This window comes from Hermetia illucens, chromosome 7, assembly GCF_905115235.1.
Source record: "Hermetia illucens chromosome 7, iHerIll2.2.curated.20191125, whole genome shotgun sequence".
In the NCBI taxonomy this organism is placed as follows: Eukaryota; Metazoa; Arthropoda; class Insecta; order Diptera; family Stratiomyidae; genus Hermetia; species Hermetia illucens.
Window position 1 is genome coordinate 7860368 of NC_051855.1, and position 16104 is coordinate 7876471.

Genomic DNA, 16104 nt, shown 5'->3' on the forward strand with positions numbered 1-16104 from the left:
AGGTCAGATACATCTGGGAGAACACTTAATACCAGATGCAAAGCTGAAACTTCTGGAAGTGGGGAACATACTAAAGTTCCTAACGGTTACAGGCCTGCTTGAGATACTATGATCAACAGGTACACTATAACCAGTAAAAGGGGCACAATAGTTCTTCAAGGACGCGGTGCGACTTTCCGTTAACAAAAATGGGAAATACTCCATTTATCCTTAAAGAAAGGACCTTATCAAAACCCGTTTCTCAAAAAGTTACCCACTATTAATCCTCATTGAAATCCTATACTCACTCATACATATGTCCATGTCCCTTTATATAATTTTTCCTGCATTCACGTCCCTTTTGTTTCATTTTCAACACTTAGGATATTACCATCAATGATAACGATTGCAAATAGTGTCCTCATCAAACACAAAACAAACAAAAATAAGATCAAATGAAAGGGTCATGAAGAAGAAAGGGACTATTAGCCAAAAAGGATAAATTTTCTATGCCATATGGTTGAGATTATGCAAATTGATTGCTACTTCAAATCTCTACGGAAAATCCTCAACAGACTTTGAAACATTTCTGCTGTTTTTTTTTTTTTGTTGTATTTAGGCATTTTCCTTTCAAGTCCTTGGCTTGTTTCCTTATTTCCTGTTCGTTGTGGGTCGTTCGTTACTTCCTCGTTGTCCTCCATGTTTAATGATGACAATAATAATGAGGTTGTAATATTTTAATGAAATCCCACTCAGTTGAAATCCTTTCTTCTCCTTTTAAAAGGCACTTTCTAAAATTAAGACAATTTCTTAGGAGACGACATTGAGCGCGAAGATCAAAAATTTGTATCCAAGATGAGGAAAAGTTTTTACCCAACTTCATTATTATTAGGAGAAATAATTTAGTAGAGGGTTAAACGCCATTTAAGTATTATAAGATAATGAAAGATGGTTTTTGTAGGAGGATTTATAATTTATACAAAATCAGGCAATACAGAGAAAGAAGTACAGAATAAAGGGAAATATTTAGCGCATCGCTAACTGCAAATCAATTCATGCCGATAGTGTTCGTTTTATTTAGTCTTTACTGTGCTCAATAGCGAAGTTGAGTGATGGGAAATTGAAGTAAATTTCCTTCATCAACTCCAAAACTTCCCTTTTCAGGGGACTATTTTGACAGCTGACGGCTGATTTGTGCCCAACTTTCGCTGACATTTTACTATGAATATACTTAGATCAATCCAAGCAAAGGTGAGGTAGCGTCTGATGATTTGACAACTGCTTATGCTATTTCATGCAATGAAAACCATTATCCCAAGATAGCCACAAAGTTGCTGTAACTACGTGGCGCAGAAAAGTGGAAGAAAAGTGCAAGCTTCCCAGAAAATCATGGGGTGAGTTCAAACGCATTGTCATGAATCGAAAACGATGACACCGATTTGTAACAACAGTTTCTGGCAACTAAAGTGCCTGTAAACTGTCGGTAATATCGTGAAGATTCCAAAGCCAAAAAACGTTGCTAATAATTAAAGGAAAACGCGAAATATCAATATAATTGCCAGCCAAGAAAAGCAGCAATACTACAATTAATAAAACGGTTGAGTAAAATAATAATGGTACCAACCAATGGAGTCACAATCTAATTTTGGATCTAAACCTTGTGAAATACGCTAGAGCGCTTCATTTCAAAATAGCGATTATTACTCTGGTCTATGGGTTTCCTAAAATATTTTGATTTCACCCAACAGGGAACAGGTCCTAACTAAATCATCATCATAGGTTGAGTAATAGATACATTAATTACACAACAGAAATACTAGGTGTGAATGGCGACTTTCGAAAGCGTAGTTGGAAGTAATTTTATGGGAAATAATATTAACTCGTAGCGTAATGCCAAAAAATAGTCACTGAAGTCATATACAAATGCCATTTACAGGAAACTAGGCGGTGCAAAAGCATTCATGACCTTTACCAGTTTCTTCCGAGACATGATAATTGAAAAAGATCCACTTCATGCTGTACTGGGTTTCCATCCCCTGCATTCTTCATAGATCACCACGTGATGAGGATATGTATCAGAAAGATCATGGGAAACAAGGCTAAGCCCCCGAAAAGGATATGTCCTGATAGTGGTCGTACTCTGCGTCATATAGATATAAGGCATAAATGCGCTTTGGTTATCTAAATCCGTTCAGAGCCAATACCGCGTTCTTATCAACCCGTCCACTCTTTGAAAAACTTCGAAGGGCCCTGATTTCTCTACCTTATCACACCAGGCAAAACCATCATATATGAGGATCCCAAAAAGAGAGACGACTGTAGAGAGACGTGTACAATGGACGAACTCAATTGAAGCCCCCCCCCCCTTATAATTCCTAGTCTCTTCATCGTGACACCCCAATGAAATATTGCATAAAGGACTTACTAACCTCCAATTAGTCGAATTGAATGCACTTCATTCTTCCAGTATACTTCGATTCCTATTCCTTCGATTTGCGTTTTCAGCCAAGCCCAAAAGTTCTCCTTTTTCTTTTTCTTCAGCCTTTGTCCCATTCACAAGCGGGATTAAACTGGCTTATCCAAGCTGTCGGTCTCATGTGGAAGGACCTGGTACTTGGTTCTGTCTCTTCCTTCGCTTGAATTTTTGGCGAACTTCTTTGGAAACATACTCTTGCACCTTGTACTCAGTTCTCCTCTACGAGGTCCTCTGGACCGCTCGTCTAGAACGATGACACCTAAAAATCAGACCATCAACTGTTCCACCAGTCCTTGGGTCTTCTACTGAGAAGAGTATAACACCTCAGCGTTGGTGAATCGCATAAATCAACGCAATTCGTAATATGATGGGCTCTCTCTGAGGGTGTGCCTAGCATGTTACCCTGGTTAAATCAAGCCTCTATGAATGTCTGCTTGTCCGCTTTCCTAGACCAACCTGACATCTTCATTCTTAGCCATGTAGATCCCGAATTCCTTGCCTGATTTTCAGGTCTAAGATGTGTGCCTGGTAATTGCTGTGGACGTATTTGCCTTAACATTCCAGGATATATCGCGACCTAGCGAAAAACTAACGAAATTTAAGTCTATAACAGAACCACACCCTCCTTTTTAGTAACAAATAACCTCACCATTACCTCAATTTATCAGTCCGTGGTACAAACATCATTCCTTGGTAGAAACATTATTGACTTCAAGTTTCTGTACTCTATTATCCCGAGGCAAACCGTCCAAAAAACCGAAGTAGTCATCCTGACTAAGAAGAGAATTCCGACCCTGCGTCCCATATCGTTCGGCGAGTCGATAATCGAGTCAAAATCAGCGGTAAAGTACCTCGGGTTGACTCTTGACTCAAAGATGAGCTTTTCTGAGCAAATCCAAGCAGCCGAAAACAAGGCTGCGGCTGGAGTTTCGGCGTTAAGTAGGCTAATGGCAAACATTGGGGGTCCTACGTCTAGTAGGCGACGTCTCCTGATGAGCTCAACGCAGTCTGCCCTGCTCTACGGCGCAGAGGTATGGGCTGGCGCTCTTAATAAGGAGGTATATCGTAGACACCTCGCGCAAGTACAGTGACGGGGAGCTTTACGGGTAGCGTCTGCGTACCGCACAGTCTCTGAACCGGCCGTGATGGTGATCGCGGGAGTTATCCCCGTTGCCCTTCCTGCTAGGGAGGGTCAGGCCATATACAAGCGCAAGGGAGATGAGCCAAGGGAGGTGGTTGCTCGCGAAGAACGGCAGCACACTCTAGACGAGTGGCAGCTCTCTTGGCAAAATGAAACTAGAGGCAAATGGACTGTGCGGCTTATCGGCAACTTAGGTGCGTGGCTGAATCGGAAGCATGGTGAGAATGACTATTTCCTTACCCAGTATTTAAGTGGGCATGGAAATTTTCAGTCTTACCTGCACAAGATTGGAAAGGCGCGTTCTCCGCATTGTGTGTTTTGCAATGGAGTTGTGGACGATGCCCACCACACTTTTTTTTCTTGTGAAAGGTGGGATGGGGTTCGTCAGCAGCTCTATTTAAACACAGGGGATCTCTCTCCAGACAACATTGTCGAAGAGATGCTGAGGACTGCTGACAGGTGGAATCATGTTGCCCATTACGTTCGGGCCCTTCTCGTTGCTAAGAAGATAGAACTCGACCGGTGGAAGAGCCGGATGGCAGGGGGTTCCTTGAACTGACAGTTCCCTTCCTCCTCTCCCCTCCCGTTGGTGAAAGGAATTCCCTCATTTGAAGGCTCCGCAAGGCGGGAGAGTTCGGGGGCTGGCCCGAAGTAATGTGACAAACGGTTCCAGGCTAGCTCTCTGACGATGGGGAGGTGTTTAGTTGGTAATCCGACGACCTACCGAATCGGGGGTCCAATACTGTGTGCGTAAATGCATTCACCTATTTTTACTCATTATAGCCATATCCGATTCGTAAGTGATTTTCGAGGGCAAGTTTTGGGCGACTCTATAGTGATTGAGCTTGATTTTAACCAACCGTAGTTCTCCCTTTCGCGGTTCCCATCTGTCATCATCGTTTTTTGCATCTTTTTCCTCAATCCGTTGGTATTGACAGTATAATGAACAATGTCTTTTCTCTGGAAGAAGTATATTTAAGAAGATATCCAAAAGATTTCGAACAACTACAATATTGGAGGCTAGAGCATGAAACCAACTCATTCCTAAGACCAACACTGATGATACTATTCCGCCCTAGTAAAGTTAAATCATGAGCGGAGGTGTTGCCATAAAAATCATCTTGGAATCTAGTTCCTCTAACTTTCTCACACCTCCTCTCTCCTTAGCCAATCAATTTCTAATGCTATTCTCTCTCTTTTCTTGACAGAATCAGTTGGATAACTCGCCCGCCGCTCTGGATGCTGCTGCCGAACGTCTTCAACATGAACATCTACAACGTTTGCACCAACAAGAAATCCAAAATCAACTTAGCGCACAATTCTCGGCCAAACCCAATCCACTTGTGCCATTCCTGCCATTCTTACGACCACCCTATCAAGTACCGGATCCCATATGGAATCAACAACATTTCGCTCACATTCAAGCTGTACTGAGTGGCAGGGATGCTGCAGCTGCAGCGGCGGCTGGTCTACTTAACAATGCTGCATCATCGGCAACGGTTACTGCAACGGCAATTGGTCCTTGCCGTAGCGCCTCCCCACCACTTCATCATTCACCGTCGCCACCACGACCGCTATCAATTCCATCACAACAGCAAACCCATCATCTCCATCATCCACAGCAACCGCCACCTTCAACGCAATCTTCACCACACCAACACCATCGTGCATCAACATCACCCACCTCGTCAGATCCTGATGCTCCGCTGAACCTTTCTAAGCCAAAACTCTCACCAAATAATTCACCCAAGTCAAATTCACCGCCTACAATAAATTTGTCTGCAGCTATGAGTGCTAGCATAGGAGCACTGCAATCTTCGGTGGCTGGATCAATGGGAGGAGTCAGTACGGCCCCTGTAGTAAGTGCAGCTTCACATCAGCAGCAACAGCAACAGCAGCAGCAGCATGGATGCAACTCTCTCCCAGGACTACCCGGTCTACCACGAAGTTTTCTACCCTATCCTACGTCACTTGGAATCGGGGTGCCCAAGCAACCGCCACAATTTGACGATCCTAATTTCTTGTCAGCCTGTAGACTTTGGGCAGATCCTTTAGTCCATCATCCCAATAAGCCACCCATCGATGAGGAGAAAGTTCGATTGGTACGACAAACTAGGATCAGTAGAGATGGCGCTGGGGGAGGAAACGGAAGTGGTGTAGGTGGGGGAAACTCGAATAATTCGAATAGTGCAGAGCGTGAGTCGAGTAAGCCCCATATCAAGCGCCCAATGAACGCGTTTATGGTGTGGGCAAAGGACGAGCGACGGAAAATCTTGAAAGCGTGTCCTGATATGCACAATTCGAATATCTCGAAAATCTTAGGAGCCCGTTGGAAGGCTATGTCGAACGCGGACAAACAGCCTTACTACGAGGAACAGTCGCGCTTGTCAAAGCTGCATATGGAACAGCACCCCGACTATCGCTATCGTCCACGTCCGAAAAGGACTTGTATCGTGGATGGCAAAAAAATGCGCATTTCAGAATATAAGATGCTCATGCGAACGAGACGAGCGGAGATGCGTCAACTATGGTGTCGAGAAGGTACTGCCGAAAGTGTTCAGTACTTGCAGGATATTCAACAAGCTGCCCAACAGGCGGTATCCGCATCAACTTCATCGGGTAGCAACAGCGGTGTCGGCAATAGTGCCGGTATCCCGGGCAGCCTACAAGGACCCGGACCAGGCAATCCTCTATCAGCATCAATTTCGGGAGCATCACAACAAATCCGCTCTCAAACACCAACCAATGGTAGCCTAATTGGTGCCCCAAACTACTATTATCCGCCCGATAGCTTATCCCCATCTGGATTCTCTTCGGAAGGTAATGCAACCAGTTTCGATTCTCGAGACGATGACTGAGCCGAATTTTTGCGGTGGCCACCATTACCACCGCTACAGGGAACATCTCAGCCACCTCCACCGCCGCCACCACCACCACCACCACCAACAACATCGTCATCATCAGGCTCCATGCAAATTCCACAAGTTCCATCACATCCCCAAGCAGGTGTAAATATGAGTGGGGGATCACATCATAATCATCATCATCACCATCACCAACAATTGGGACCATCTTCTGTGGGGCTCGTTGATTTTTGGTGATCACCTGGTTGAACGTAAGAGGGACAAAAAAAAAACAAAAAGGGGGTGGAGTATCCGATGGGGAGGATAGTTACTGTAGGAAAATCATTTGGGTCTATTTCCTGGTTTCTGTGAGTATAGATGCTTTTTTTATTGGTCGTTTACCTTCGGGAAGTATTTAAAAATGGAAACTTGTAATGGAAAACACCCACCCCCCACCCTACATATACAAACATACACAAGGAAAATTATTCAATATGCACTGAGGCTTTTGTGATGTAACGTTTATTCTTACAATTTATGCGTATGAATAATATATTTTTTTAAATAAAGGAAAATTATCCTTTTTAATTTAATTAAATCATCGGGCAAGCATTGGAAATGAGAGAAAAAGAGAGAGAGCAACTAATGAACGAATTAGTTGAAAAGGTTTCAACATTGATGAATGACAATGACAGTGAATAGTTTTTGTGCCATTTTTTTTTAAAATAGACTTCCACTCCGTTCGTCTGTTAAATCAGAAAAAAAAACAGGATCATGGAGAGGAGGACTCTTGATTATAACTATAAATAGCGTGATTTGTTTTTTTTTATTTTTTTTTTAATTGTTATTAAGTTTAATCTTTTTTTTTTCTTTTTTTTTGATTTTTATTAAAACTACAATGATATGATCTGGGTGGTATAAAATACAGCTAAGGGAGAAGCTTAAGCTCTTCCATGAGATAGTAGAGAAAAATATGTAAAATCAATTTCGAAGCAACACTGAAAACATTTTAGGGTAAAAATAGATCTAAATTATAAATAAAAGATTAGAGTAGGTGAACCGACAACTAAAATAAATTAAAATTATAAAGCTCCAAATCGATCCGAAATGGAAAGAAACTTATGTGAGCGAATGAAATCCTCCTTTCTTTTTAAGATAATAAGTCATATATAAAGGAGGGGTGTAAGGTTATTCCGATATTAAACATTTTTTGGAAAATTGTAGTTATAGTTCTTGTTAACATAATATTTAAATAAAAAAAAAGAAAAAGAATAGCGAAAAAAAGCATGAAAATGAGAAGAAAAAAATATTTGAATAAGTCTTTTATCTTCGATTTTTTAGAGGATCTATTTATATAAAACTGATAAAACTACAACTTATAAGGAAAAAAATTCAAATTCAAATTGTAAAATGGTTAGGTGTTAATTTTGCGCCTACGGGAATAATGAGAGCATTTTAATTTAATTTAACACAATTTTGCTCTAAGAATTCTTTTGCAACAAAACATTTATTCTTTATTCTACGGTTGCCATATAAATTCACATATATATATATAAATTTATGAATATATATATATATATAGATGTATTTACTAATTTCAGTATATATTGATATACATATATATATTGAAAGTGTTCGAAAAGCATGAAGAACTAAGAAAAAGTGATTGTTTATTTTTTTTGTGTAATTTATTTCCGAAAATGGATGGGTGCCCGCAATGAATTTTTATAATACTTAATTTTTCGTTTGCTATGTAAATAAAAGCATATTTTAAAATAGTTTTTATTTTTCTTAAAGTGAAAAGGTAAAAAAAAAAATTCGAATCAGTTCATTGTTGAACAAGAAAACAACTGAAAGGATAGAGCAAACATCATGATCCCATCGTCATTCACTGCGGTAAATATTTGCGTATTTATAATGTAGACATCCTTTATATTTGTAAAATAACAAAAAAAAAACAAAACTAAACACGAAATTTCGAAAGCAGATGAATGGAAAAGAAATGTCAACATATAAACAAAAATAAATAGCAAAAGCAACACAAATTTAATTTAACAATTATACATATATATTTAAAGATCTGAAGAAAAGAAAAAATAAAGCACATACACAATATACATATATATATAATATGCATCAAAATAAGTGAAAATTAAGTTAAAATTTAAATAATCTGGTGCCATTAAGCAAACAAAAAACATGTAATTATTACTATTATGATAACTATCAAAGTATCTTTATACAAAACTTCAACAAAAAGCTTCTTTCGAATAATCGTAAGCAAAACAAAAAAAAATGAAACTAGAATTTCGATATTTCTTTTTATTTTCAAATACTATCCATGCACATGACATACATGGCATACACATGACCCCCACCACCATGAAAATTTGAGCAAATTAGACTGTAAATGTTCAAGAAGCTTACATCAAAACTGGGTAGCAGTGATAAAAAATTTTAAAAAAAAGGCATTTTATGTACTATATATGTTTTCAGGACTTTCAGGAAAACATCCCCGATGTGAACCAGAAAGTGAATTAAAAAAGTAACACAGGAAAAAAATGCCATAAGAAGAAAAGATACAGCTTGTTAATCTGGCACTTGCTAGTAACAATAGAATTGTCTTTTGGTCCTTTCAGTCCCTTCTAATTAGGAACTTATGAATTGCCACCTTCATAAAAATACACAAAAACATAAATACAAAACTAAAATTGAAAGCCTAAACAGAAATGTGAACTCTATTTTTTTTTTCATCTTAACCAACAGTTTTATTTCAAATATAATAATAAAACAATATTATATAATAAAAAGTATGATATCTTCTTCTTCTAAAGTTCAAGGTAAAATTCAAAAGTTTTTTTTTTGTTTTTTTGTTTCTTATTTGTTACCCCAGAACTACTGAAACGAATGTTACAAAATCCTTCGATCCCACTCCTCGGATAGATTCTTGTTACATTCAAGATTCTCGCTGATCCATCTACTAATAATAATGCCATAATACAGACCAAATAGATAAGGGAACATAGTCTTTTGTTAAAACTCCTCCTCGTGTCATTTTACGTCAACAACTTCTATAGTTTCTACCTAAAAATATCAAATAGAGATAGTTTTCAGAAAAATAATGAACCTGAATAAATTTTTATAATTTGTTTTTCAATAATATCTACTCTCATTCAAAATTAATTTAAGATTTTTTTGTTTTTTGTTGGAATTTACCGATCGCATCAAAAGTAAGTACTCAGCACCATGAAAGGTCCAGATAAGTTAAATTCCAAAACTAAATCAAAGTTTCTAAACAATCCATCGAGGCGAATGAATGAATGAATTAATTAGTACTTTTTCATTTTTAATTTCTAATAAATTTACAATTCAAATTTTCCAGAATTTAACGAGCGCATCGAAACTAGTTATGCAGTCGAATTATTTTAACATTTTCAAGTGAATTAAATCTCAAACTGAAAAATTAAATTTCTAAAAATCAACCAAAACGATTAAAATGTATATAATTTTTTTTACATTCTTATAATTTCCACTCTAATTCGAGATAAAATTCCAATTGAAATATTCCAAATGTTGCCGATTATATCAATAGTAAAATTTCGTTCAAATTACTTTAAAATTTTCAAACAATCTCAATGAATTTTTCTAACCACTCGTTTTGGCTGGCCTACATCAATTTTGATGATTGGGATTTATTTTCGAATCAATGCCAATTCAATTCTGTAAATTTGAATAGTATTTTGTTGTTTTAATCCAATATTACGATGTATTTGAGCTAAGCGAACATTTTGATTAAAATAAATCGCGAAAATATCGTCTCTATTTCATTACAACCAGCTTCTGATATAAATTAATTTTATTAAAATTTCATTACACTAACAGGACCAGGAGAAAATTTCTAATATTACTTCGCTGGTTTGATTGTGTCACAGAATTTGTATCTTTTGGTTCTTTTGGTGTACTCTATTTTTCAGCTCGGACTTTTCCTTGCTAAACCTAAATTATATCAGAAAAACATCTTTTTTTTTTGTGCGTACACGGAGGTGGAAAATCTTAGAAAGACACGTCCGCCACAGCTCCGCCGCCCGAACGGCGGAACAACAGCGGGCGCGTGTGGGACTCACACCCACTAAAAACCACCCCGGGTCTCTTCAGCCCCAGCCCCAGCCCCGTGCTTTCCTCCTTCTTTGTTCCTTCAGCAACTCCTCCGGCATTTGGATGATTGCGGAGCCAACCGCAAGCCACTTCTCCTCGGACTCCAGCATCACAATAACCAAGCTCTCCGGGGTCACGCTCCTGCCCAGCACCTGGTTTAAGCTCCTTCTCTCCATCGCAAATCGTGGGCAATGAAACATCACATGCTCTGGATCCTCCGGTATGCCATCGCATCTGGGACAGTTCGGAAAATCATCCAACCCAAAGCGGTGCAGATACTGCCTGTAGCAACCACCGTGTCCCGTGAGGAACTGGGTAATGTGGTAGTTGGTCTCCCCATGTTTTCGCTCAAGCCACACCCTAATGTTGGGAATGAGCCTGTGCGTCCACCGACCTTTCGCAGACTCGTCCCATCTTCGTTGCCAGAGATCAAGCGACTCTGACCTTGCTGCATTTTTACGTTGTGCATGCCCCTCCATATGTCTTGCATTGTACAGGACACTCATTTCTTTGGCCAGAATGTCAACCGGGATCATGCCTGCCACCACCAATACTACCTCATCTGATGTGGTTCTAAAAGCACTGCAAACCCTCAAAGCCATCCGCCGATAAACCGAGTTCACCTGCTTCCGTCTCTGAGAGTTTGCAAGCGCCTCTGCCCACACGGGCGACGAGTAGAGCAGGATGGAGCGCACCACTCCGGCTAGCACCAACCTCCGGCAATGTTTCGGCCCACCAATATTTGGCAACATTTTTGCAAGTGCCGTGGTGGCACTGGCTGCCTTTTGGCATGCATACTCTAGGTGCTCCCTAAAACTCAATTTGGTGTCAATTATTACCCCCAGGTATTTGATAGCCGGCTTTGATACGACCGTATGTCCACCGACCTAAACTTTTACAGTGTTATTTTTCCTGCGTTTCGTTATTAAGACCGCTTCCGTTTTCGCGTCCGCCAAGGTCAGACCGGCCTTTTCTAGCCAGGACTTTACCGCTCTCACTGTTTCTGTTGCGTAAACCTCCACATCTTCTGGGTGTTTTGCTGCAACAACCACAGATAGGTCATCAGCAAAGCCGACAATCGTAGTCCCCTCTGGGACGGGAAGAGCAAGCACCCCATTATACATGATATTCCACAACAGGAGACCAAGTACCGATCCCTGTGGTACCCCGGCTGTGAGAATGTACTCTTTGGGACCCTCATCCGTCCCGTACCAGAGAGTCCTTTCTGAGAGATAGTTTTCCACCAAATTCGCTAAGTATCCGGGGACACCTATGTCAGCCAACGCCCGTTTAATTCTATTCCAGTTGGCCGAGTTGAATGCGTTTTTCACATCCAACGCCAGTGCACGTTTTGCCAGGTTTACCACCATGCCAATTGCATCCACCGTAGAGTGGGCGCGTCGGAAACCAAACTGGCGTTCCGACAAACCATTGCTGGCTTCGACGATGGGCAGGAGTCTGTTGTAGATGACTCCCTCCATCATCTTCCCCATTGTATCCAACAGGCAGATAGGACGATAAAACGTTCGGTTTCCAGGCGGCTTGCCAGGCTTCGGAAGCAACACCAACTTTTGCTTTTTCCACTGGGCAGGGAATATTCCTTCTTTAAGGCACGCCTCGAAGGTGTTGGCGAAAAGGTCGGGCCTAGTCTTCACTGCCAGTTTCAAAGCTCGGTTGGGGATGCCATCCAAACCTGGGGCCTTGTTGTCACCGAACCTACCACATATTTCCCGCAGCTCCTCGACAGTTACAGGCGGTATTATGCCATCATTTAGCTGGACAAAAATTTGCCTTCCCCTATTTTCGTTGTGAGGGAACAGAGTGGTAACAATCTGTTTCAGGTCACCTGGGGTGATTTCCGCAGCCTTTTCATCACCACTCTGTAAGCCTCGCCCCAAGGGTTTATGTCGGCATGGTCGCACAGCTGTTTGAAGCAGTTCCTTTTGCTCCTCCTAATGGCTTCCTTTAGGCGGCCACACAATTGCTTGGACCGTCGCCACCGGGTTTTCCCCTGAGCCTCTGGCAAAGCCTCCTTGCCCGAAAACATGCGGCTCGCAAACTTGCGATTTCGTTGCTCCACCAGTAGTTGGGTCGCCTACTGGGGAGCAATCGCCTTCTGGGCATAGTAGCATCGCATGCTTCCGTCACCCATCGGGTGATCTGGGTGGCTTTTTCTCCAGCCGTACCATTCAGGGGTATGTCGGATTTGAGCACCGCGGAAAACGTGTCTCCCTCGAAAGCTTTCACTGTCCAGCCAAGCATACCACCCGGCATTCTGCGAAAACTCTTTTATGAGCTCGGTATGGTTCACTTAGTATAGCCACATCGATGTTTTTCTCGCGAATGGTTTGCGCGAGTAAATCCTGCGCCGCCTCGCAGTGGTTGAGGTTGATTTGTATCAACCTCATCTGCGATTTGTGCTAAGGGCTCTCCTGTATTCCGGGCACCTGCTGCTACCCGCAATGTGCCGATGGTCCACACCCTCCTTTCCTTTGCACAGTAGACAATTTGGGTCAGCTCCGCAGTCCTTGCTGATGTGGCCTTCCACTCCGCATCCCCTGCATTGCTTTGACCTGTCATTTGTGTTAGTGCATGATTTCGCAATGTGACCAAAGCCAAGGCATCTAAAGCACCGTTTTAACGCCACCTGTGCCCTAAGGCGACACATAACCCAGCCTATTCTCATTCTCCCTGCTGCTAACAGTTTGAGTGCGTTCTCCACTGATAGGCTGATGATGGCGGTTTGTGTTCTCCCATAGGCTTTCCTTAGCGTTTTCACCACTGACTCTTGTAGTCCGGCAAGATCGAACTGTTTATCCAACGCTTCGCGAACCTCCTCCTTCGTCGTGATTTCATCTTTGCAGATTATAGTAATCTCCGGCCTGCTAGCTCTTATGTCGGCTTCCTGCCCTAAAGTCTTCCCGATTTGGCTTAAGAATTTGTCCGCGGTTACATTCTTAAGTTCCAACATAAGATCTCCCTTCTGCGACCGTCTAATACGGCTGACGTTGTCTCCCAAATTGGTGAGTTCGGGGTCTGCCTTCACTTTCCTGAGAATGTCGGCGTATGACCCTTCGCGTCGTTTGGAAATAAAAATCACCTCCGGTGTTATCTTCCTCCGATAATTTCTTTTCCGCGGTTCTACCTTCCTCCAAGCTTCCGCATCCGCCTTTGAAGGTTCGATCCCTTTTCTCGAGGTAGCCACTACAGTATTTTTACTGGTAGCTTCAGACGTACTTTTCATGAACTCCGCCTTTTTGGGAGTTGAGTCCTTTTTTCTTTTCGGAGTTTGCTGGCCTGTTGAGTCATTCAGCTTCTCGCGCATCCTCTTCCCCGGTTTCTCACCTATTGTGTTTTGAACCGGCGTTACTTGAGTTGCCTGGTTCACTTTTCCAATCAGCGACTTCCCTACTCGTTCATCCTGGGCCTTGCCCTTATATTTTGGTGAATGTTCCTGTCCTCCTTTATAAACTCACACAGCTCCATGATCTTTTTACCAAGGGCAGTAAAGGCAGCTCCAGACTGATCATTGCCCAAAACATCGCTCGGGTGAATCGGCGTCAGTGATTCTTCCTCATCGAAGACTCCCGCTATACGCTTCCCACTGGGGGTAGCGATCGTGGGGGCTTGTGTCCGTGTAGGAGGGGATCTGTGAAAAATCGAGCTCCTTCTGAACGGATCCATCACTGGAGCCAGTTCAAGTTCCTCCCGTACGCTTGAAACATTAGATGCCACAGTAGCCAAGGTTCCCACTACTGAGGCACTATGGTCGTTGGATATCGACGGCCGGGAGCCCGCTTGCTCACTCCCAAAAACCGCCGGCACTGGGTTTCCGAAGCCCTGCACCGTAACTCCATTCCATCAGAAAAACATCTAGATTTCTCCTGAACTAAGGATACCGTACGAAAAAATCGGGACTGTGCGCAGGAGTTTGCCATGGGGAGAGGGATACCAATGGGAGAGGAGCGATTTGAACTTGCCACTTTTGGGAGGGATTTGTTAGTCTGTCTTTTAAGTGAAAATAGCAAAAACGAGTCGTCCAATTTTACTTATTAAAACAAATACCGTGTTTCGGGAATCAGTTGTTGACCCTCCTCATTGTTTTGTTCTTTCAACAACAAACGATCGGCAGGAGAACTTATATGAATTTTTGAAAGACATACAAAGTCTCAAACGCCACTTTGCGATATAATATAAATTTTTATTACTTCATTATTCCCAATAAAATATAAAATTAAGGAAGTTTCATAGCAAGGGCTTATCCTTCTCCTGATAAAATGTTTCTCTTGGATTGGGGTTGAAAATTATGTGTCGAGTGTGTCAGGGCATTTTTGGTTCTTCTCCTTGTTTCTTCATTCTCCATGCCATTTTCCCTTTCCTCAGTCCTTCTCTTTTAATCCATTTTTTCCTCTACTTCGTCACCTCCCTAATTATCCCCTCCTTCCACACTTTCTCCTTCCTTACCTTCTCTTTCCTATCCTCAACCTCTTCTCTTCTCTCGACTCTATCTTTCCCTTCCTTTTCTCATCTTTCCATACCTCTAATTTTTTTCCTATAGTGTCAATTCCTTTTCACTTCTTCTCCTCTCCTCCCCTCCCCTCCCCTTCAATATTCCACTACCGCCAAAATTATTATATTGAATTTTTAAAGTAAAATTAATATAATTCATTTCATATTCTTTACGAATAAAATTAACAGAAATAATAGTTCAATTACTGAATATCACCAATCTTGAAGGTTATGTATGTCATGTATAAATTGATTTTTATATCAATTTTATACTAATCTTGTGCCATTTTAATAAGACAAAACTACTGACAGAATGCCGTATAACAAAGAAAAAGATAGTGAATCCCTAAAAAATAGTAAATAAAATATAAAGTCTCCTCTCCTTTATTTTAATTGATTTGTAAGTTCAACCTTTGATGATTCATTTATATTTAAAAGTTTATATAAATATATCGACAGAACTAAAAATGGTATCTCTTGTTTTAGACTCACTTCTACTTCCTTTTTCATGTAATTTTTGTTTGTATTGTTTTTATTTTAGTTACTTTAAGTTTATACACATTCAAATAACGACAAAAGGTAAAGGCCAACACGTTTGTAGTCAAATTTTATATACATATATTAGAATTATACATTTATTATTATTAATTAATTAAATATTATTATAAATATTGATCGAAAAAAGCATAGACGTGAATAAAAATGATGAGAATAATTAAAAAGATATATTAAATGCAAACAAAAAAACATTTTGTTACTTTTTTATTTAAAACAATTGGTTCCATTTCAGTTATTTTTCAGTCCTCTTTATTTTAGTGTTTCTGCTATTCATACTTTTCTCCAATTTCTAGATAATTCGAGGTGTTAATTGCATGGTTTAATTTCATGGTTTATTCCAGTATTAAACCCGTGAGAAGGGATATAATTTTAAAACTGTTATAACAATGAAACTATAAAACCTAATGGAATTTTATGTGCATCTTTATTGAGCTCTAACAAGG

The 16104-nt window shown here is 40.7% G+C and overlaps 1 protein-coding gene across 4 annotated transcripts in view; it reads left to right on the forward strand.

Moving 5' to 3' along the window:
* The window catches only part of LOC119660900 (bromodomain-containing protein DDB_G0280777-like), a 531029-nt gene extending 520880 nt beyond the window's left edge, over positions 1-10149 (forward strand). For all 4 annotated transcript variants that reach the window (XM_038069839.1, XM_038069841.1, XM_038069840.1 and 1 more), the window contains one exon: positions 4805-10149. In XM_038069839.1, the coding sequence (XP_037925767.1) occupies positions 4805-6454 (1650 nt within the window). In that variant the 3' untranslated portion in view covers positions 6455-10149. The remainder of the gene's footprint in view (positions 1-4804) is intronic.
* Positions 10150-16104: the final 5955 nt, after the last annotated feature.